The 23,875-nt window shown below is 37.0% G+C and overlaps 1 protein-coding gene across 2 annotated transcripts in view; it reads right to left on the minus strand.

The window, feature by feature from the left end:
- The window catches only part of Agmo (alkylglycerol monooxygenase), a 256,686-nt gene that overhangs the window by 111,507 nt on the left and 121,304 nt on the right, over positions 1-23,875 (minus strand). For both annotated transcript variants that reach the window (XM_057782897.1, XM_057782898.1), the window contains exons 9-12: positions 22,558-22,692; positions 20,879-20,995; positions 13,851-13,933; positions 13,248-13,353 (exon numbers count right to left, since the gene is read on the minus strand). In XM_057782897.1, the coding sequence (XP_057638880.1) occupies positions 13,248-13,353; positions 13,851-13,933; positions 20,879-20,995; positions 22,558-22,692 (441 nt within the window). The remainder of the gene's footprint in view (positions 1-13,247; positions 13,354-13,850; positions 13,934-20,878; positions 20,996-22,557; positions 22,693-23,875) is intronic.

Consider the following 23,875-nt stretch of genomic DNA (forward strand, 5'->3'; position numbering starts at 1 on the left):
TGGTTTTGTTTGTTTTGCTTTGTTTTGTTTCTCAGGACAGGGTTTCTCTGTGTAACTGTTCTGGCTATCCTGAAACACACTTTGTAGACCAGTCTGGCCTCGAATTCACAGCTGCCTGCCTCTGCACCCTGAGCACTGGGTTAAGAGGCATACATCTTCATGCCTGGCTACATTGTTGCTACAACCACAAATAACTATAGTCTTCATTTCTCATCAAGATAACGTCTTTTTGAAACAGGGGACCTTTATTCTTTTTAAATTACATACCTACCATGGAATCTTAAACACCGAAATAGTATTAGAAAGTTCCTCATTCTTTTGATTTCATTGGGTGACAAAACTTAGAATTAATGTTTTTTTTCCTCTGAGTATTAACTCCTAACATCAGCATATCTAGAACCTGAGTCCAGTTTTTCTGTGTCTCAGAGTAACTTAAATATTGGTTTAAGGCTAGGTCAAGATTGAGAGAGATAAACACAGGGAGAAATATTAACTTATTGTGCTTCACGTATAGTCCAGGTCCCCAACAGAGATTCCCTAATAGTGGATCTTAATGGCAAATTCAGCTTGCATATTGATGCCGCCTGTGTAAAAACCCTGTGAAAATTGTGCTGAACTATCCATATTAATATTCTGCATTTGCCAGGGCTTTGGGATTCTATAAAGTGTAAGGAAGGATACACTAAATACAAAGTGAATTTGTAAGTGCAGTTGAGAGTTTCAATCAATTCCGCTGCATCAGCTGCTGCTTTTCTTGGAACTGCTCATCCACAAGAAGCTGGGTAATGTTGCTGCCTCACCTGCTGGAAGCCTCCTTGTAACTAAGAGTCAGAAAGAGCAGAGTTCTGTCTTCTCTTCTCTTAGACATTATAGCTTGCTTGCCATCCTCTTTCAGGCGTGCCACTCCTAAGTGTTGGGGTTTCATGCAAAACAGATTTTGTTCTAGACCTGAACCTCTTTAAGAAGAGTGATATGTGGAATTATTTTCAAGGAGTAGACATACTTGTTAAGATGTCCTTGTTGCAACTGTCTGAACAGGTAAATTCTAGAATATCTTTAAAAGTTGCATTTGGCTTTTTTCTCTTCACCATACGGATTGATGACATGCTGAGCATATCTGGATATGGAAAATCATAAAGGAACCATTATTTTTAAAGGATAAACTTTCTGATTGGTTTCAGTATGTGTCACTTTACTCTGGAATTGGGTAGGGATGATGTACCCTTTAACAAATTTATCTCAGGGTGGCATTCATCAGAAACTTACACAGTTTCATTACTTATCAAACTTCTGTTTAGAAATCAAACTGATCATGCAATGTCTGCACATAGTCTTCACAAGAAATTAAACTTGAACTTCTCTCTTCTGATTTAATAAAAATAGGACAAGAGGAAGTATGATACTGCACACCTCAATTACAGCATGGGCAGTGATCACAATATTTAAGGGGTAACAGCAGGTGATGAATGTTTTAATTTACGGAGCTGGATAGACAGCTCAGCATTTAAGTGCACATGCTGTTACAGCAGAACTTGGTAATTCAGTTCCCAACACCTATATTAGATGGTTCACAATCTCTGTAACTCCAGTTGTACCCGATTCTGCATGTATGAAGCATACATACATATATATGTGTAGGCCCATACACATATACATAAAAGACAAATAAAATGTAGTTTGTTTCCATTTTGACTATAAGAGGCATATTTAAGAACTAAAATGATGCACTCTTTTGTGAGGTTGGATGACAAAGTGGTTGGCAGCATTTCTTGATGGAACAAGTGATCCCTGTAGTGACAAAATCTTCACTCGATACAACTGCTTCCTTAGACAGTGTGAGGAATAAAAATCTGTCTTCCAGTAAGAATATCGGTCACATACCAGAGGAAAGGAAAGGCCATGTTGGTTACCAAAGTTTAAATTAAATGTTATTGCATATGTATGTATGTATATATGTATGTATTATGTATGTATGTATATATGTATGTATTATGTATGTATGTACATATAACTACAAAATATAAATGTAACGGTGGCCCTATGGATTAATAACCTTTCACTATTATGTAGCAGCATATTAACTGAGTAATGATAATTGCTTAAATCACATGTAAATTAACATCTACAAATTAATAAATTTTCTGTTAATGCACATTATTTTAGAAAGCGACTCTGATTTCCATTAATTTTGACTGTTTCCGCTTGTCAAGCCATTACCATGATGGAAGAGATAAAGGCATCTCACGCTGTTTCTTCCAGCAGGAATACCCTTATTCAGCTGCTTAATCTCTGGGTCGAAGCTCTTGAGGAAAAGGCAGGTCCAGTACAGATCGTCACTCTCCTCATTATGAATGAAATAAACATACAATTCTAATTTAAGTTCACTTTCAAAGGCACACAAGATTGTCTCTCAACATGTCGTGCCTATTAAAAAAAATTTTATGATGGTAAATAAACCCTGGAAAATTCCTCCTCAGATTTTACCACCCGAAAATGCAGCTGTTGGCCGCCACTACCACGGCCTCACAGCTCTAAACTCACGTGCAAACCTCATCAAGGGCAGACATTTCTAATTGATTCCAGAAGGATTTCTTTTGCTTAGATCAGGGGGCAGAAGAAGAATAATGAGCAGTTTTTCAGAGGGAATTGGGGCTTAGATTGTTGAGCGGAGTGGGGTGGGGGCTTTTAAAATCTTGGGCTTGGCCTGAAATGCGTTGCAATTTTACGGTCCATTGGCCAGAGCATCTGGAATGAGGCATTCTGGCCTTGTGGTTAATGATGGTGCAACTAGTTTACAGACCATGGAGAGTCCAAACTAGACCTGCCGTGTCCCAGTAGAAACCATGGGATGCTCTGTTATATATCTTGTACTTTCTCCTCGTAGGAGGATTCACTTCGAATCTCATTTGTAGAAGGTGAACTTCATCATGGATCCTCATGAAATCTATCTTGGGTCTCCCCTATTTTCATCATTTTAAAAAGACACATGAAAAAGCAAAACACGAATTAAAACATGCATGTATTTAATTTCATGTGTGTTGACAAGGTTTTCTATCACAAGTTTGCATTTGCTTTCATTTAAGGCCTTCTTGAGGTTGTATGGAGAGTGTCGGATGCTCAGGTCATAAATCACAGCACAGAACCAAGTACACACAGGCGAGGACGCACAATGGGAGGTTCTTTGTTATTTCAAATCAGGGACAGGTGATTATATGGGAAAAGGTGTGTGGGAAGGCAGTCCTTTTTCAAAGCCAAGAAGAAAACCAGGAGTGATATGGAAATAATTTCTGTAAAGAAAACGATGTTTACTTTAAGCCTTGGTTAGGAATTCACCTTGTTGTCCTGACAGCCTACACCCACAAGGAGTCAGGTAGTAGCCCAGCCAGGAAAAATGCAGAGATGTGGAGTCCGAAGGCTGGAAAACACAAAGCTAACTTCAGGCATGCCACTCTATTTTTATCCAAACAATATAATTAATAGGGATTGTATCCATTTGAGAACATACTCAAAATTCCAAGGTTTGTGATGTTAAACTAAATTCAATATGTTTGCCCTTGGCTGGGGATCATTTCCTGTTTTCAAACAAAAGAAAAAGACAAAATGAAGCGAAACAATCAAACACTAAACTAAAATAAAAATAAATACATGAAAACTTAGTTTAAAATGTTTAAATGTTCCTAGATGGAAAACTTTCATTCTAACATCTGCAATCTGACCATAACAGTGTATTTTTATCAGTGATAGTAGATTTGTGTTACTTAAAATGTATATGACAATGTAGAAAAATTCTAGGTAGTAAAATATCCTCGAGCATAAAACGCAAAAGCGACTTCACTTGATGAATTCTAATGCTAAGCCTTTTCAAACAATGATGAGGGAAGAAGGGCAGAGTAGGTGAAAATATACATTATACCCCTTTCTTTCGTGATTCTGAACTAAGTTCATTCTCCACCTAGAAACAGGATCCCGTTTGAAGTAGCAAATGGCAGCATCAAGCTGGTTGTGGTCTTCCTGTCTCAAGTCCATAAATGCTAGGTTCACAGGCCTCTGGCTGTGCACTTTAATTTATGAGTTCTTCATAACACAATGCACAGAAAGCTATCAGGCATCATTGTTTCCCTGTTTGCGACATCAATGTTGGGAACTAGCACACAAAATCTAGTGCATCACGGGGTTATTTATAATCTGCTCTGTCGAAGTTACTGTATCCCTCTTTTTACAGGCAGAGGAATAAAGTACTTCAGCGCAGTTTTATCTTATTTACCTTAATGAAAAGGAAAGGTGATTACTAACACATGACATAGGCAGTGTTAGCATGTATAGTTCATACAAACCCCCTCTGACAGATCGTCCTCCTCTATATCTTGATTTGCTGTGTGCAGGTGTGAGGTGCATATGGTGGTCAGAGGTGCGTGTCAAACTTTTCCTCTATAACTTCCTACTTGATTTTCTGAGACCGGGTCTCTTCATAGAATTAGGGGTTTGCTGGCTAGGCTGGATGTGTTGACCATCTTACACCTGTCAGAATGGCTAAAATCAAAAACACCAATGATAGCCTTTGCTGGAGAGGTTGTGGAGTAAGGGGCACACTCATCCATTGCTGGTGGGAATGCAAACTTGTGCAACCACTTTGGAAATCAGTGTGGTGATTTCTCAGGAGATTTGGGATCAACCTACCCCAAGATCCAGTAATACCATTCTTGGAAATATACCCAAGAGATGCCCCATCATATGACAAAAGTATCTGTTCAACTATGTTCATAGCAGCATTGTTTGTAATAGCCAGAACCTGGAAACAACCTAGATGCCCTTCAATGGAAGAATGGATGAAGAAAGTGTGGAATATATACATATTAGAGTACTACTCAGTGGTAAAAAACAATGACTTCTCGAATTTTGCATTCAAATGGATGGAAATAGAAAACACTATCCTGAGTGAGGTATCCCAGACCCAAAAAGAGGAACATGGGATGTACTCACTCATAATTGGTTTCTAGCCATAAATAAAGGACATTGAGCATATAATTTGTGATCCTAGAGAAGCTAAATAAGAAAGTGAACCCAAAGAAAAACGTATAGTCATCCGCCTGGATAGGGGAAGTAGACAAGATTGCCGGGCAAAAACTGGGAACTTGCGGGTGAGGTGGCATGTGGCTAAGGGGAAATGGCGTGAGAAACGTGAGAAGGGGAGGATGGGAGGAGCTTGGGGGAATGGGATGGTTGGGATATAGGAAGGGTGGATATGAGAGCAGCGAAATATATATCCTAACTAAGGGAGCCATCTTAGGGTTGGCAAGAGACTTGACTCTAGAGGGGCTTGCAGGTGTCCAGGGAGATGTCCCCAGCTGGTACCTTGGGCAACTGAGGAGAGGCAACCTGAAATGACCCTTTCCTATACTGATGAATATCTTGCATATCACCTTACAACCTTCATCTGGCGATGGATCGAGATAGAGACAGAGACCCAATTTGGAGCAACGGACTGAACTCTTAAGGTCCAAATGAGGAGCAGAAGGAGGGAGAACATGAGCAAAGAAGTCAGGACCACAAGGGGTGCACCCACCCACTGTGATAGTGGAACTGATCTATTGGGAGCCCACCAAGGCCAGCTGGACTGGGACTGAATAAGCATGGGTTGAAACTGGACTCTCTGAACATGGCCAACAATGAAGGCTGATGAGAAGCCAAGGACAATGGCACTAGGTTTCGATCCTAATACATGAACTGGCTTTGTGGGAGCTTAGCCTGTTTGTATGCTCACCTTCCTGGACCTAGATAGAAGTGGGAGGACCTTGGTCTTCCCGCAGGGCAGGGAATTTGGACTGCTCTTCAGTATCGAGAGGGAGGGGGAATGGAGTGGGGGGAGGAGAAGAGGAGTGGGGATAAGGGGAGGGGAGTCGGGGGAGGGGGCAATATGTGGGAGGAGGGGGAGGGAAATGGGAAACGGGGAGGAGGCGGAAATTTTAATTAAAAAAGAATAAAATAAAAAAAAAGAAAATGAACAAACTACATCTAAATGAAACAGAATGATACATTTTAATAAAATATTTCCACTGGAATATTTAGGGAAAGAAACCAAAGCCAGTATGATAACATTTTATTGTTACCAAAATTTTTAATTAATAAGGGCTTAGAGATGGTTTATTCTCATCAAATACAGATGGCTGAAAACCTCAAAGACAAGAAAAGGGTTGGCTTTATCAGGTTGTGCCCTGAACTTCATATGGCAACATGATGCCACTAACAATTCACTAATCTTATAAGATTATAATGCTTTCCTGGACAGGGTACACTAGTTTATCTTTTAAAAATAATTTAATATTTATCAAATACTATAAAAGGCTAAAATTGTGAATCCATGTAAAGGAAATCATCAACCAAATTTATTATAATTGCTACTTACATATGTTATAAAGTAAATTATGGTTATAAAGTATTGAAAGTCTGAATAATACAAAAAGGAGCAAGATAAAACTGCATTAATTATAAATATTCATAATGTTCATAAATTTGGCTGAATGTATGTTTTGGCTTCACCTTGAAATAAAAGTTTTGTGTTAAAAACCATAAAGAGTATCCTAACGGAAGTTGGCACAGCAGCATCTTTAGGTGCATCATGAACAGACAAAAAGTTGAAATGATTTAAGATGACCGACTATAAACATGTTTGTCTAATTTCAGCACTTCAGCCACACATTAATTATCACTGTGGTGTGTACCCACCCACGTGACAAGTAGATATGTTTTTCATGCCCATACTTTCACGTATGCTTTTTTTACAACTCATTTCTTCCACACAGCAGAAATCCAGATTCCTGTCACCCATTGAAGAGCATCTCTTTGGTGATTTGTTTGATGGCTAGATGTGGTCAAAGAGTGAGTTCTGTCAGAGCCCACCTTGATGGAGTACTGCAGAGCTGCACTCATGTGACCTAGCCTTGCAAACTGGACAGTGAGGAGCCTATAGTGTCTTCCCCCAGGCTCCCCCTGGGCCATTCAGGTCAGTGGACCCTTGATGTTTAGTGCAGTCTCGGAGGAAGCTCGGGGGAAGCAGCAGAGTAACCTACACAAGAGTGTGAGAAAAGTACATCTTCATTTTTCTGAGGCCATTAAGCTTTGGGTTAGGTAGTTACAGAGAAACTAGTAACAGCAAGAAATGCTCAGTTTTACTATTTTAAAAAATGTGGAGGTAGCAAAAAAGCAGCAGTGAAAAGCTCTGTAAAAACATGAGACTGCTCACTGTCGAGTCTTCTGATAACGTGTATTTTTCTCAAACACATGGCTGAGAAGAACATCTAAAGCTGCGAACATTCCTTCCAGTGCGAAATCAATACATATTTAGTTCAGTCTTCTATGTAGATTTAAAAATCGTATCTATATGTCCACCTCAGCTTTGTTGAGTGGCATCTAATGGCAGATGCTGTCAGTACAAATTCAATATTTACTGAATAAATGAATATTAAATAGTTCTCCTGCTGCTTTGAGGATTGCCTTCCATTTCTGCATGCATCGTAACTGAGGATCAATGTACACATTTTCGTTAAAATTTTATTAAAAGAACTGAACTTTTTAACCAAGATTGTAGTGGGAAAAGAATGAATGATAAATAAGTATGATGCTGAGATCTGAATCGGAAAACACGAAATTTGCTTCCTAAAGGGTGAATGAAGTGCTCACTAAAGCTGCTGTGCACAGGGTTTCAGGCAGAACCGTTAATCAAGTGGCTATTTTTCTCCCTACGGATTATCTCTGTAAATACAGAAAGGATTTCTCAGGCTTCCCACAAAGTCCTTTCCCACGAACCTTCAGAACTCAAATGACACTCTCTCTAACTCAACAGAAATTTCCAAGGTCCCCAGCAAGGATGTGTCTCTATTGCAGTATATTACTTCGAGATGTGTTACATTTGTTCATGCTGCAAAGATATGTTGAATTTTTTTTCTTGTTGCATTTGTTTAACTCTGTAAAGTTGTGTTACTTTGCCTGTCTAAAACACCTGATGAGCTATTAAAGAGTTGAATGGCAGAGAGAGAGAGAGAGAGAGAGAGAGAGAGAGAGAGAGAGAGAGAGAGAGGAGAAAGGACAGACAGGGCTGGCAGGCAGAAAAAAAAATTAGGGGGAAATTCTGGGAGGAAGAAGATCAAGAAGAAAAAAAAAAAGGCCTAGCTAGTCACAGAGTAATAATGAAAGTAAAATATACAGCAGTAACCTTCATCAGGCGATGAAAGAAGACAGAGACAGAGACCAACATTGGAGCACTGGACTGAAGTCTCACGATCCAAAGGAGGAACAGAAGGAGAGTGAGCACGAGCAAGGAACTCAGGACGGCGAGGGGTGCACCCACACACTGAGGCAAAGGGGATGTTCTATCGGGAACTCACCAAGGCCAGCTGGCCGGGGACTGAAAAAGCATGGGACAAAACCGGTCTCGCTGAACATAATGGACAATGAGGACTACTGAGAACTGAAGAACAATGGCAATGGGTTCTTGATCCTATTGCACGTAATGGCTTTGTGGGAGCCCAGGTAGTTTGGATGCTCACCTTAATAGACCTGGATGGAGGTGGGTGGTCCTTGGACCTCCCACAGGGCAGAGAAACCTGCTTGCTCTTTGGGCTGAGGAGGAAGGAAGACTTGATTGGGGGAGGGGGAGGGAATGGGAGGTGGTGGTGGGGAAGAGGCAGAAATCTTTAATAATTAAATAAATTAATTAATTAAAAAAAGAGAGAAAAAAAGCTAAGAGGCAAAAGGTAGACAGGATAATTTAAGAAAAGCTGGCTAGAATAAGTCAAGTATATGCCAGACATTTATAGGTAAAAGCCTCCATGTATTTATTTGAGAGCTAGATGGTAGGGTCCCCCCCCCCAAAAAAAAGTAGAGAGTAAAATAATATCCAACTGAGCTTCTCCTATCCAGCTTCTAAGTAACTCCAATCTATGTGTCATCTGACAAAGACAGAGGAGGGCAAGGCATGCCTCAAGTTGACCCTTGGCACGCAGCAGTCATGTGAGAGAACACAGAAAGGCATCTCTGGGAACCTGAAAAATACTCATTTGTCTTCATTTTGTTTGTTTCTATTCCACCATTTAAATAAGATTTTAAAATGCAAAAGAGAGATTGGGATGGAAATATTAGAACTTGAGGTGTTATTTTGTTGCTATGTCAAAATATCTGAGATGAACAACTTTAAATAGGAAAGATGTGTTAAAATTTTTTTACTTTATAAAATTCAATAACTTGAATTTATGTTTTGGACATTTCGATGCCTTAGTACTCTATATCTACTATAGCAATGAAAAAGTCTTGTATGAAATAAATACATTGATATTTTATTGAAAATAGTTTTATTTTATGCAGTATATTTTGATTATGGTTTTCTCCCAGCTCCTCTCTGACCCTCTCCACTTTGCCTCCCATCCAAATCCACACACATTCTTTCTCTCATTAGAAATGGCATCATGAAATTTTTAGGAGAAACTTGGTGGTAAGGGCATGAGATATTGAACATGCTGCATCCACAGTCCGAAAGAAAAGAGAAATAAATGCTGATTCCTGGTTCACCTTCTCCATTTGATTGACTCCAGGTAATCAGTTTAAGAAGTATTGTTGGCCACACTCAAAGGACATCTTTCTACTCCAGTAGGCCCAATTTAGAAACTCCCTCATAGATGTTCCCAGATTCTGTAGGATATTCCTTCTGTACCCCCTAAATATGTGTTTCCCTCATTGGTTAATGATAAAGCTGAATTGACCAATAACCAGGCAGAGTAAGGCTAGGCAAGTCAAACAGAGACACAGGGAGAAAGAATGAGTAGAGTTAGGGAGATATGAGCCAGTTGCCAGAGGAATAAATTGTGCTAGAGAACTGACAAAATGTACAGTAATGAAAATGTATATCAACAGAAATAGGCTAATTTAAGTTGTAAGAGCTAGTGAGTAAAAATCCGGAGCTATAGAGTGAGCATTCTGTTACTAATATAAGCTTCTGTACGTTTATGTGAAACCAGGAGGTAAAGACAAAAAAAAAAAAAAAAAAAGTTTAGCCTCTGATTACAACCAGGTATGTGTTTCCATGGTGATTCTAAATCCTATCCAGTTGACAAGATTAACCATTGCGAAAATAATAAGAGGACATCCTGAGTTGGTGTGACAATGAAATGGGAGCTTTTGAGTAGTGTAGTAAGAGTTATAAACATATACCTCTGTTAAAGCCTGTTTTAAATGTGGGTACCATTTAAACATAAAGTCTAATGTCAGTGTGAGTCTCAGCCAAAGAACACAGAACTAGGAGTTTTTGTTCCACTGTAATGTTTTTCCTCCTGTCCATAACATTAGACTCAGGCTTGGCATGTGGATATTGAGGTAAATTACCAATGAATTATTTCCTGGGTTCTGTATATTCATATCAATAACTAAACTATCAACAACAATAATAACAATAAACATTTACTGAGCATTTGCTGTTAATTATTATGAGAAACATCATAGGTAAAATTTTCTCATGTAATCTTCAAATTTTAGTAGATTTAACTATTCCTTCTTTTTTTTATAGGTAAGAAGACTGATGCCAAATATATAAATCACCAAGTAATTATCCAATAAATCATACAAAGCAGTTCTCATGATGAGAATCAAATTCAAGCAGTGGTGTGTCAGAGCTAAATTTTAGCTAGGCATTTCAATGTCTTAACTGAAGAATTAAACATAGCACATCATCACTGTAGTTTGTCAGAAACAACGCTCTGCTTCCTGCCATGCCATCTGAAACTCCAAATACAATATGTTTTCATAATCATATGTAGAAATGATGTTGACATAAAGAACAGTTTACTTCCAGAGCACTTAAGAATAGCTCCCACAATATACATGACAGTAGGTTCTTTTAAAGGGATCTTAGCATTTCCTGCTGGAAATTGAATATATCACTCATTTAGAATATGAACATTCTATCTCATTTGATTTTAGGGCTTTTCTGCCACGTATGTCTGAATTTCAATAAAGAGTTAATTTATGCTTCAAGATTATATTATGTATAAAACACTTTTACACACTAAGTAATATGCAAGTTCTAGTGTCACGTGTAATGTGGATGACTGAGGTCATAGAAAGCAGATGAAGTTCTCAGTGAATATGTGTGTGTCGGTGACATGAAAACTGCCGTGTCAAAGACTCCCCCAAGGCCTCCGACTCATGGGGTGACAAGGCCTCCCTAGGTTAGGAGCAATGAACTGGCACAGCATTGTTAGACTTTACAGACAGCTGACCTTTTGCTAAAACCAATATTTGCAGGAACTGTCAATCATAACTGCCTCGTCTGGGATGACGGTGAGCTTCTAAAGCCTTCCTATCAGTGTTAGCTAGTCTATTCTCTCCTCATTCATTGGTACACAGTAAACCCATTTCCTCTGTCAGCAATGGATAATAAATGTGCTAAATTTCTGGGCTGCTAGTTTACCTCTGTTAGAGTGTATGTACAACTTACACCGGCCTTTCTATGTGTTTGTCCTTTCTCTAGTCCCTTGTTGCCCATTCAGGTCAACTTCAAAGTTGTGCAAATCATGGTACAAAATTTTGATACCAAAATTTTATGTCTCACTATTGAATATTATATATATATATAATATATATTAAGAATAAAATATATTTGAGAGCTCATAAACTATAGAGGTACTAAGTAAAATCAATGTAATAAGGAATTGTCCTTTTTGCCTTCTAACCACATAAGTAGCTTTGATTTTCCACGGTAAACTGTCTGTTATGCTCGCCTTTGTTTCCTAAAGTATATGAAAAGCACTTAACAAAATACATTAACCCACTTCTTTGAAATCTTCTACTGTCTGTATTTTTAGAGTGACACCCATCGTAGCATTGCATATTTAATACAGATAATTTATAATATAATTTTGAGACCAGTCCTATTGGGTTCCCTATTTTTATATTCTAGATATTGATTTTATTTTATGAGTTTGACATAGTTGTTAAACAATCACCTGTGAGTGGCATTAGGTGAATCACAGTTTTTGTGCCATTACACATGTTGATACCATGAGTTCCATTACTTATATATCAATCCATGCATGCATGCCTATCGTACCTACAGTATAAATTCAACATATGTGAGATACTTAGTCAAAAGTAGACATGTCTTTACAATATCAAACTGCTTTCAAAGAAATGTATCAAGATTAGAATCACTACAAAGTGTGTCTCTGTATTAGCTTACGTGGTAGCTAATTTCTGAAAAAGGAGACATGATTTAAAAAAGGACACCATATCTGTGAGGCAGTCCCCTAACTTGAATGTGAGGACCTAGCTCCGTGTGGGCCCTGGGATCCCTAGACAGATGGGCCCGAGCTATATAAGAGGGGTAGTAGCTGAGTAAACCCTGGGAATCAAGCCAGGAGAAAGTATTGACACACAGCTTCTGCTTTCTGCTTTGCTCCTGCCTCGAGCCCCTTTCTGACTTCCCACAGTGGTGTGCAATTATCTGGAGACAGAAGATGAAGCCAATTCTTCTCTCCACAATCTGTTTTTGGTCAGTGTATTATCACAGCAACAGAAAACAAACAAACACACTTTGTCCTTTGATAATGGGAATCTTAGCATGTACGATGACTCCAATAAGCTGCCATATTGCATATTTCCTTAATATTGGTATATTGTTGAGGAACAAAGTTCCAAATTTTAAAAAGAGCTAATAAACACAAGTGATGAGTAAAACTGTTCAGGGATTTCCTGAGTAATAAAAAAAATAGGTACCCCAAAATTTCTGAGAAAACTATCTTAATCATTAAATATCATATCAAAACACATCTTTAATTTTAACAGTCTCTTTGCCTTAAACTTTTCATTTTCGTATAATTATATCTGTTATAGGTGATGTGCAAACATCTCAACACTTTTCATTTTCAAAGCTTTCATTAGAAGAACTAAATGGCACTATCCTTCTTGTAAAGTCATACTACCACTAAGTACTTGAGGATCTACAGAGCACCGTGGTTTTCTTCAAAATGCTTCACAATGCATTTCCCCCGATCTCTGTGCTTTAATGATATCATCCAAAATTTTGGTATAAAAACTCGATGACTCATCAACATTAACCAACTGAAAGTTTTATGAATCACAATTCAAGATATATTACACAGAACAAAAAACTTACTACAAATACTGGCCACGGATTCAATAGAGAGAAAACATCACTTAATGAGTGGACTAAACAATTCAGCTACCTACACCAAATGTCTTACCTCGAATACAAATGATAAGGATGGAAAAAGAGGCTTTAGGTGACCAAATCTGAACAGGGTTAGGAACGTCAGGCATCGAAGAGTTTCCAGAATAGCTGCCTTGGGTCTGGAATAGCACGGCATTAATATCCATTAGTTGTGCATACAATGGTATCATGCTTATGTCATAATTAGCATAGCAATAACATTTACTTTAGATTGTCAGGACAGGCAACGTATTTTGACGTATTTTGACGTAATTGAGTGGTGTGTCCCTGAAGCGCCTTGAATACAGCCTTAACTAAGCAACAAGGTGTGTCTTTTAAGAAAAACCTGTTTTGTCAACTTATTGTTGAGTTAAAGCAGTGATGAGCTATAGTGAAACAATAAAGTGTTCAACAACCAGAAATCAAGAATGTAGGGCCTGTGAGGTTCTGCTCAGTAGCCCAGTGTGTTTTGACGGCTTAGGGAAAGCTGATGCAGCTAACTCATTGAAAACAATGGCGTTAGGCACTAAGGTTTCATAAAACTAAACTATGATGCTCCATATTACATGGATATTTTTTATTATTATGGAGAATTCCTCTTTTGAATAAAAGAAAAAAAAAGAAATTCATGTCTTGCCTTTGATCCAAAAGGAATCCAATGGATGTCAAGGTCAGGAGAATGAAGAAGACCCTTAGAAGCAGAGTGACTTGGGACAGTGCCTGTTAAAGAAACACAGAGTTCAGAGAATCCTGGGGTTGGAGGGTGGGGGAGGGACATTAGAATCTCACATCCACATGGAAGCACTGTGCACTTTCCTGCCTACCATTGTCACTCTCTGCACAAAGGTGTGGATACAGAGGAATAATTGTTTTGTCTACTGACACCACCTTATCAGACACTTCAGAAGGAAACAGATAATTTCATCATGAGCTTTTGCTTAAACTGTTATTTTCCCTTGTCTCCTGTAAAACTTTGACTTTTGAAATTAGATGAAGCATCAAGAAAGGGTAAGTGATTCACATCTGAGAAATAAATATTATATTCTAGTATATATTTTCAGCATGAACAATTCATTCTCATTTGAAATCCAAATTTTCTTTATACAAGGAAATATATACAAAGGAAAAGTGCTCATCGGAGCTGTGCTGTTTAGGGATTTTAATTTTATTTTTTATTCTTTTATAAAAGCTAGAGTCATCAAGAAGAGAAAACCTCATCTGAGAAAATGCCTCCATAAGGTTGTGCAGTAGTTGAGTCTGTGGGGACATGCTCTTGATTAATTACTGATGTGAGAGAACCCAGCCCAGTGGAGGTGGAACAACTCCCGGGCATGTGTTCCTGAGTTGTGTGAAACGGCACGGTAAGCCATGGGGTGGAAGCCAGCAAGCAGTACTCCTTCAGAGCCCTGTTTCCCTTCCTGCCTTGGTTTCCTTCAATCCCCTGTGAGACCATGACACAGACTATACATAAGCCAAATAAAACCTTTCCTCTGCAACATTGCTTTGGGTCATAGTATTTGTCAAAGAAATAGAAACCAAACTAAGACAAATAGAAGCGAAAATGTAAGAGAAACTATACATATACTACACACTTTCATGCTTCATGAAATCCACATATTCATATAAACATTTCAGAAGTTAATTTTTGATTTATTATACTAAAATCCATATTTTTAAGAATATAACTCATAAATTTAGTTAATAGGTCAAACTTCCTTCCTTCCTTCCTTCCTTCCTTCCTTCCTTCCTTCCTTCCTTCCTTCCTTCCTTCCTTCCTTCCTTCCTTCATTTCTCTCTTTCATTGAAGATAGATTTTTCTCTCATACAACACAAGCCAATCACAGCCTCCCCTCCCCCAATCCCTCATACCTCTCCTCTCCCCAGATCCCCTGCTCCATGCATTATTTGCCAGGGTTCATGCCTGCACTATTGTGTTCTGTTCAGAAAGCTGTGCACTGAGCCATTGTGTTCAACGTTGTTCTCCACTTTCTCTTCCATCAGGTTTGATGTCTCTGGTTTTATACTGAGGTATTTATTTGATCCACTGGATTTGAGTTTTGGACAGGGTTATAAATATGGCTCTATTTACACGCAGACATATTGTTAAACCAGCACCATTTGCTGAAGATGTTGTCTTTTTTTTCTAATGTAGATTTCTGGCTTCTTTATGAGGAATTAGATAGCTATGAGTGTGTGGATTTAAGTCTGGGTCTATGATAAGCCTATAGCCAAAGTGGTTGGATACAAGTTCAACAACAACAAAATCAGTGCCCCCCCTACACACAAATGACAAATGAATTGAGTGAGAAACCAATAATAACAACCTTGCTGTAAATTGCCTTTTTTGCATATAGGTATGTTCCTTGTATCCCTAATCTCTCTGGGACTTTTATTATGAAGGTATACTTCTTTGTCAAAGACTTTTTTGGCATCTAATGAGATGATCATGTGGTTTTCTTCTTTCAGTTTATTTATATTGTGGATTACATTGACTGATTTCCATATGTTAAATTATCTCTGCATTTCTGGGATAAAGCCTACATGATCATGGTGGGTAACTTTTTTGTTTTCTTTGATTAGGTTTATAAGTATTTTATTGAATAATTTTACCTCTATGTACATAAATAAAGTTGGTCTGTGATTACCTTTCTTTGTGTCTCTGAGTCTTTACATGGTTTGGTTTTAAGGGTATCTGTGGCTTTATAAAATGAATTGGGTGATGTTCCTTCTGTTGTTTTGTTGAATAATTTGAGGAGTATTGCCATTAATTCTTCCTTGAAATTCTGGTAGAACTCTACGATAAAGCTTTCTAGCCCTGGGTTTTTGCTGCTTTTGGAAGAGTTTTAATGATTGTTTTTATTTCCTTAAAGGTTTTAAGATCATTTAAACTGTTTATCTCATTTTTATTTCAGTTGGTAAAGAGTACCTATGGAGGAAACTAGCCATTACTTTTAGATTTTTCATTTTAGTAGAGTAGAGATTTTTAAAATATGTCCTTATGATGCTCTGGATTCCCTGGGTGTCTGTTGTTACAACCCCTTTTCATTTTGTGCTTTATTAATTTGGATATTTTCTTTTTGCTTTTTAGTTAGTTTGGACTAGGGTTTTTGTATTTGTTGCTTTTCTCAAGGAACCAATTCTTTGTTTCATTAAATTTTTTATTGTTCTTTATGTATTTTATTTATTTTAACCCTAAATTTGGTAATTTCTTTTTGTCTACTCTTCCTGGGTGAGTTTCCTTCTTTTTGTTCTGTACATTCCAGATGTGCTCTTAGGTTTCTAATATTAGTTCTCTCCATTTTTTAGTGTATACACTACATTTATTGCTATGAACTATTCTCTTAGCACTTCTTTTATTTTTTTCCCTAAGGTGGAAATGCTGTGTGTAGGAGGAGGCCGCTTGTTTTTTACTGGCCGCTTAGCCCTGAAATAATCACACAGAAACTATATTATTTAAAACACTGCTTGTCCCATTAGCTCTAAGTTCTTATTGGCTAACTCTTACATATTAATTTAACCCATTTCAATTAATCTGTGTATCGCCAAGTGGCTGTGGCATACCAGCTGGAGTTCTAGCGTCTGTCTCCGGTAGGCTACATGGCTTCTCTCTGACTCCTCCTTCTTTCTCCCAGCATTCCATTTAGTTTTCCCTGCCTAGCTCTGTTTCCTTATAGCTCTGCTATAGGACCAAAGCAGCTCCTTTATTCATTAATGGTAATCACAGCATATAGAGGGGAATTCCACATCATTTGTGTGTTCATTATCATTGAATTCTCAGAAGTGTTTCTTTGTCTTGCTCTGTTTTTCAGTCAATAGAGCATTATTCAGCTTACATGAGTTTGTAAATTCTCTGTTGTTTGGAGAAAGTTCAGAGAGGTGCTAAGAAGAAGTTATATTCTTCTGTGTTTGAGTGGAATATTCTGAAAATGTCTGTTACGATCCCTTTATTTATAAAGTCAGTTTGCTCCAGAATGTCTCTGTTTAGTATTTTATATGACCTTTCAATTGGTGAGAGAGAGGTATTAAGTTCTCCCACTATCAGTGTGTGGGGATCAATATGTGATTTAACCTGTAAGGGTATTTCCTTTAGAAATATTTATGCCCTTATGTTTGAACATTAAACATTAAGAGCTGAAATGTACTCTTGGAGGACTTTTCCTTTGATGAGTATGTAGTGACCTTTCCCATCTCTCTTTTTTTAATTAATTATTTTTTAAAAAAGAAAACTATCCTTTTTCATTCTACATACCAATCCCAATTCCCACTCCCTCTCATCCTCCCATTCTCTCCACCTAACTTCCTACCCACCCTGCATCCATTCCTCAGAAAGGGTAAGGCATATTGCTTTGGGGAAGGTACAAGGCCCTCCCTACTATATCTAAGCTTTGGAAGGTATTCGTCAAAAGAGAAAAGGTTCCAAAAAAGCTAGTACAAGTATTTGTGTTTGAATGGGTGCAATTTGCCTCCTTGGCTTGGACTTTTTCTCTCCCTCCTTCTGTAGGGCAGGATTTACAGGTAGGCATAGTTTAAATTTAAATTTATCATGTAATATCTTAATTTTTCCATTTATGGTGATTGAAAGTTTTGCTGGGTATGATAATCTGGGCTGACATCTGCAGTTTCTTAGAGTCTACAACACATCTGCTCTAGTACTTCTGACTTTCAGAGTCTCCATTGAGAATTCATGTGTAATTCTAATATGTCTATCTTTATATATTGCTTGATCTTTTTCTTTTTCAGCTTTTCATATTTTTTCCTCGTTCTGTAATTTTACTGGTTTGATTATTACGTTAAGGGAACTTTCTTTTTTATTCTAGTCTACTGAGTGCTCTGTATGTTTCTTATATCTCTATAGGCATCTCTTATCTTAGGTTAGGAAACTTCTTTGATTTTGTAAAAGATATTTTCTAGTCCTTTGTACTGGGATTCTTCCTATTCATCATTCCTATTATTCACACATTTGTGTGTTTAAAGAGTCCCAGACTTCCTGGATGTTTTGTGTCAGGAACTTTGTAGATTTAAAATTTTTCTTGAAGGATATATCTATTTCTTCTATTGTGTCTTCGATGCCTGAGATTCACTCGTTTATCTCTTATATTCTGTTAGTGAAGCTTGCTTTAAATTTTTCCCTTCCAGATTCATTGAGTTTCTGTTATATTTATTACTTCTATTTTTATTTTCATGTCTGAAGAGTTTTATTTGTTTTCTTCAACTTTGTTCCTTGCTTTCTTTGAAAGATTTTCATTCCTCCAATTGTTTGTTTATATTTTCCTGGATTTATTTATAGGATTTATTCATTTCCTCTTTAAGGATATTTTTTATCTTTATATAGTTGGTTTAATAGCTTTTTATTATGCTTCAACTATTTTAGAATATTCAGGATCTGCTCTGGTAGGATAGCTGAACTACAATAGTGATATACTCTCTTGCTATTATTGTGTTCTTTCTGTTCTCTCAGATTACTAATACCAACTGTAGTTTCCCCTTTCTCCTTTCCATCTAGTCATTCCCAACCACCTCCCCTATTCCCCATATCCATGCCACCTCCTTTTCCCTTCAGAAAAGATCAGACCTCTTAAGAATATCAGATGAACATGGAATAAAAAGTTATAATAAGACTAAGCACAAACTCTCACATCAAAGCTGAATGAGGCAACCCAGTAGGAAGAAAAGAGTCCCAAGTGCATTCAAAGGACTCAGAGACAACCCCCACTTCCATTATTGGAGTTTTAGAAGAAGACCAAACTATGCAACCATAACATCTGTATAGAGAACCTAGCACAGACCCAGACAGGCTCCATGATTGTCATTGTCACTTAAGCCTCTGTGAGCCCCTATGAACCCAGCCTACTTGATTCCTATTTTGGCCTTTAGGCATCTGGGTTTGAGGTGATTATAGATCTAGGTGATAATTTTTGTCTTAGTTGTGTGGGAGTTTTTTTCTTTCTGGATTTTCAGAGAATATGTCGACTGAGTATTTTCTGTTTAAATGGCCTGCTTAGTTGTTGTGTTCCTGGAAGAATTCTTGCTGGTATTGGAGGCTGGGGGAAAGGTAGGTTAGAGGTAGATGGTCTGAAGGATCCACAGGAAGTATGGACAGTGGCAAGGGCAAGCTTACCAGGGTGTTTTGATGCTATGTTAGGGTTAATCCTGAGAATTGGGTCTTGAGTAACAGAGAGTGGGGAAGGTTCAAAGTCTGCTTACATGATCTTATGGCAAGTGTGACCTGTTGGAGCAGGGGTATCGACCCAGGTGGGGACTTGCAGACAGCAATGAGGCAGGAAGGGAATGGCAGTATAGGATGGTTTGTGGGATTCACTGGAGGCTTGCCTATCAGGGAGGGAGGCTGCAGCAGATGTTTTGTTGTAGCACTAGGGGAGACCCTGAAAATTGGGTCTGGGTTAGTAAAGAGAGAGGGGATGGTCCAAGGGCAGCTTATTGGAGTCAGTTTCTTTACCCAGCTCTGTTATCTAACTGGGGCCAATCTCCAGCCTTGTCTCAACACAACTGCAGTTGCCACATCCCCGAGTGAGCTACACCCACTTCTCGGTTCCCTCCCTCACATTCCCTCCACATGCTCAGCAATTTGACTGTCTGCATATTTTGTTATTTCTTTTTTGCATTCCAGGAGATATTTTTGTGCAATTAATTCACAGATTGTAGATGATCTGTACATCTTAAAACCAGATATATGCAAACCTACCACATTGCAGGGAGTAGAATCATTGCTTTAAGGCACAGTCATTATTTGTGCAGAGTAACTGTAACAAGCTCAACATTGCCAACTCATTTCCTGAGATTCTCCTTTTCTTTGTAAAAAAACAAATTCTGTGATATTTTTGTGTTGTGATTATATGTTGTATTTCATCTACTCTTTCACTAGTTACTTCATTACTTTTATCTACCTTTTTTTGGATTCCTACACTTTTATGAAGAATATATTACAAACGAATCAATTGAAAAATAAAGGAAATTGGTTAAAATACGTATTTTATCTTTTGTGCAATTTGAAGTCCATTTTTATTTGCTTTTTATTACTTTTGTTGTCTCCAGAACATGGTCAGTATAGATAATGTCCATTACCTAAAGTATGCCCATTCCTAAACTATGTATACCAACACGGTCAGTATAGATAATGTCCATTACCTAAGATATGCCTATTCCTAAACTATCCATACCTCTTAGTATGGATATTATGCTCTTATTCTTAAGCTACCAGAAGTTGGGCATTATGTATACCTTTGAAAGAAAAATATAAAAGCTGTAAACCTTGCAGTGGAAATTCTCTAAACTCGGTTTATCAAGCAATTGTCTAAACAAAATAGGTATCTTGAAACTGATAGAAAACATGCTCTCTTAAATATGTTCATTTCTGATTTTTGAAGTTTTTTATTTCAATTACAAAAATATAGGACAAGTCACAAATTTGGCATTTAAACTGGTGTCAAAACATTTGATTTATATTACAATTAGCAGCACTGCAATACAATTAATTTGTTTACATTTAGTAGTCTTGCAGAAGTTAATTTTCCTTTTTAAAATATATGCTGTTCCCCCAAAATGAAAGCAATTACGAAGAAAAATAGAGCATAGACACCAAGGAAGAACATATTTTAATTAAAAACTTGGTGAATTATTTTCACATACTATATTAAAAGTACCTACCTCTGTGTTTGCAAAGGTCTCTTCATAGAATGACAGCATCACTGCAAACTGCAGGACGGTGTACATCTTTAATTGCTGGGATGCTGCTGATGACAAGCGGACTTCCTGTCCTGTAACCTAGGTAGACCAGAAGGACGCTTTCCTTTACTTTGTGTTGTGGCTCATCTCTCTTGCAAAAATTCACACTTTGGGAAACAATGAGTCCCAGAAAATGCTGTTTTCCATCTTTGCTCCAGAAGATTTCAGATATTCATTTCCTTGACTAGAAAATTGTCTAAACAATTTTATTCAATTTACTTATGGCCAAAAGAATAGAGTATGTTCTAGTAAATGCAGACAGTTTTCTGCATGTAAATAACCTTTACTAAGCTACTAGATTTAATGCACACATAACACACACACATGAGACTGGATATTCTATCAATTACTGAGGCTGACTAATGCTAAGAGAAAGCCTAGCAGCACCCATCAAGACCACCTTCTAAGTGTTCAGCTGTGAGTTAGTGGAAAGCTTAATTTAATCCTTAGTAAATAGAGATCAAGAAAAATGTAAAAAGAATGGTGGCACTTAAACATATTAAACTACCCCCTCAGCCTATAGGAAAACGGTGATACAACTATATACCTCAGTGACAATATTTTCCTAAGATGCTATAACTTCTGTTGTCCTTTGTGGTAGCATATATATTTAAATAAAATACTATATAAATACTATATATATATATATATATATATATATATATATATATGTACTATATATACTTCTTTTCTGGGGGCAGGGTAGCGGTGGTGCTTGATCCTTGGTTCCAGAAGGTTCTTATCTCCTGGTACAGTATGATTAAGATTCCCTCCCCAGAAGCCTCGCCCAACCTCAGAGAAACCAGCAGGCCTGGGCCTGTGGTGGCAAAGGAATCTCTCAGGATCAGACTTTCTCCTTCAAGTCAATTCAGAAGACCACATGGCCATCACTGACAAAAAAAAAATTGTCTAAAGATTAGGTAACTTGTTTTTTTGGTGCAGAATATTTTGCCTTCTAGCTATGATTTAGTCTTCCTTAAATGGAAATGTCACGGGTTCTTCACATATATTCAGGATTGCAATAGCCAAGAGGAATAGACTAGAACCTTTCACATCTGAAAATATGTTCAGCAACATGCCAAGAAAGTGAAAGCAGGTGATTCTAGGCAGCATAGATAGCTATGATTCAACATCAAGTAGTTTTTTATTAAAACAAATTTCTTAAACTACTTAGATTTCTAGAAGTACCATGCTGTGCTTTTATTTAGATAAAGCAGATGTAGGCACTGATATAATTTAAAAATATTAACTTTGACTATTCTGTTGAAGGCAGAAAAGTACAACCCTCCTTTCTGGGCAATTTAATTAAGAAATAATCAAAGTATTTTTTACCTCTATCAAGATGACTAACTGCAACTAGTTAAGGATATAAAATATATGTGAGTAAGATATTTAAAAACAATAAAATATTATTCAGATAAAATTGTTCTTTAAGATATCACATGATTTTTTTATCTAAAATGCCATGTTGCAAATGACAATCAACTCTTCCTATTGTTTCTGTACTTTTATTTGCGACCTTCATTTGATAAATAATCATAGCATAGATCATGAACAATTGAATAGAAATAATATTTTCCTCTGTTGTGAACATTACTTACCTCTGGAATTTCTTCACTTAGGCCAAGTCTTGGTTTACCTGGACCCCATCCTGGTCCTTTAAATAGGACAGAAACCTTGTGAAAGAATCCAGGTGTGGCCCAGAATGTATTCCATATATAGAGTAAATGATGAAACTAGAGGGAAAAATATATATAGTTTACTCTAAATGACACAAGCATTACAGAATTTTAAATATAGTTAATTGTTTACTATTTTGTTCAGTGTAATTTACATATTTTAATATTCATCATGAGAATGTAGGTAATATATTGATATCTAATCACATTATTTGTTTTAATTAATTCTATACATTCTATATATTTTTGGTGTTTTGTAAAAATCTTTAAAGTTAAATTAAATTACAATATTAAAATGAAAAGTATATAACTAGTTACAAAATCTTCAAAGTAGAGTAAATAAATTATGAGATGCATCAAATAAAATTAACTAGCTTATGTGAAGGCAACATCCTTGTCTATTGGTTCCTTTCTAACATCTTGCTAGGTGGATATTGCAGTCAACTGGAGACATCATAAGATTGCTTATCCAGATATTTTTAAAGCAACGATTTATTGTTACTAATATGATATTAACAAAAGATATTCACAAGCATTTCAGCTTGTAGTGTCCTAAGTATCAAGTAACTCATATTTAGTCATGGAAAAGAGGGCTTTTGTGACTGCAGGAGACTTTTACAGTGAGTGTTTCAGCAGGAATATGCATTCTTTAAATAACATCCATTTGATATTCACAGAAGTTAAATAGCATACTCACATATAAGTGCTCAATAAATTTTAACTATAAGGAAATTTCACACAAGTGCCCATAATGCACCATAGGACTAAATATATTCATAGGATTTGAGCATCAGCTCCAGACTCTAAATGTGAGGGTTTTTTTTTCCAAGTATAGAAATGCATTAATAGAAAGAAAAGCTTTTGCTCTCAGAATTTGTGATCGTGCTGGTATTTTAGCAATAAGTCTCTGGATGAATTTAAATTGCTAAGTTTAGAAAAATGAATTTTATAATTACTTGAAATATTCCAAGAATCAGCCTGAGTTATTATAGGGCTTAATGGAGACGTTTCCAAAGACAAGGTAAATGTTAGATGGGGGGTTAGCCTGGGGATTTTCAATACTAGTAATACAGAAAATTAGTGTGTTTAGAACTTCCAACACACATTAAAATGCTAAAGCATTTGGTTATTTTGCAAATTACTTCAATTTTATTTCTGCAAGTCTGGATACTAAGTATGAGCGATATATCATAATAGTTTAATGACATTTCTCCAATTTACTTGGTTTCCAATCACTAGG

This window comes from Chionomys nivalis, chromosome 10 (assembly GCF_950005125.1).
Source record: "Chionomys nivalis chromosome 10, mChiNiv1.1, whole genome shotgun sequence".
Lineage (NCBI taxonomy): Eukaryota > Metazoa > Chordata > Mammalia > Rodentia > Cricetidae > Chionomys > Chionomys nivalis.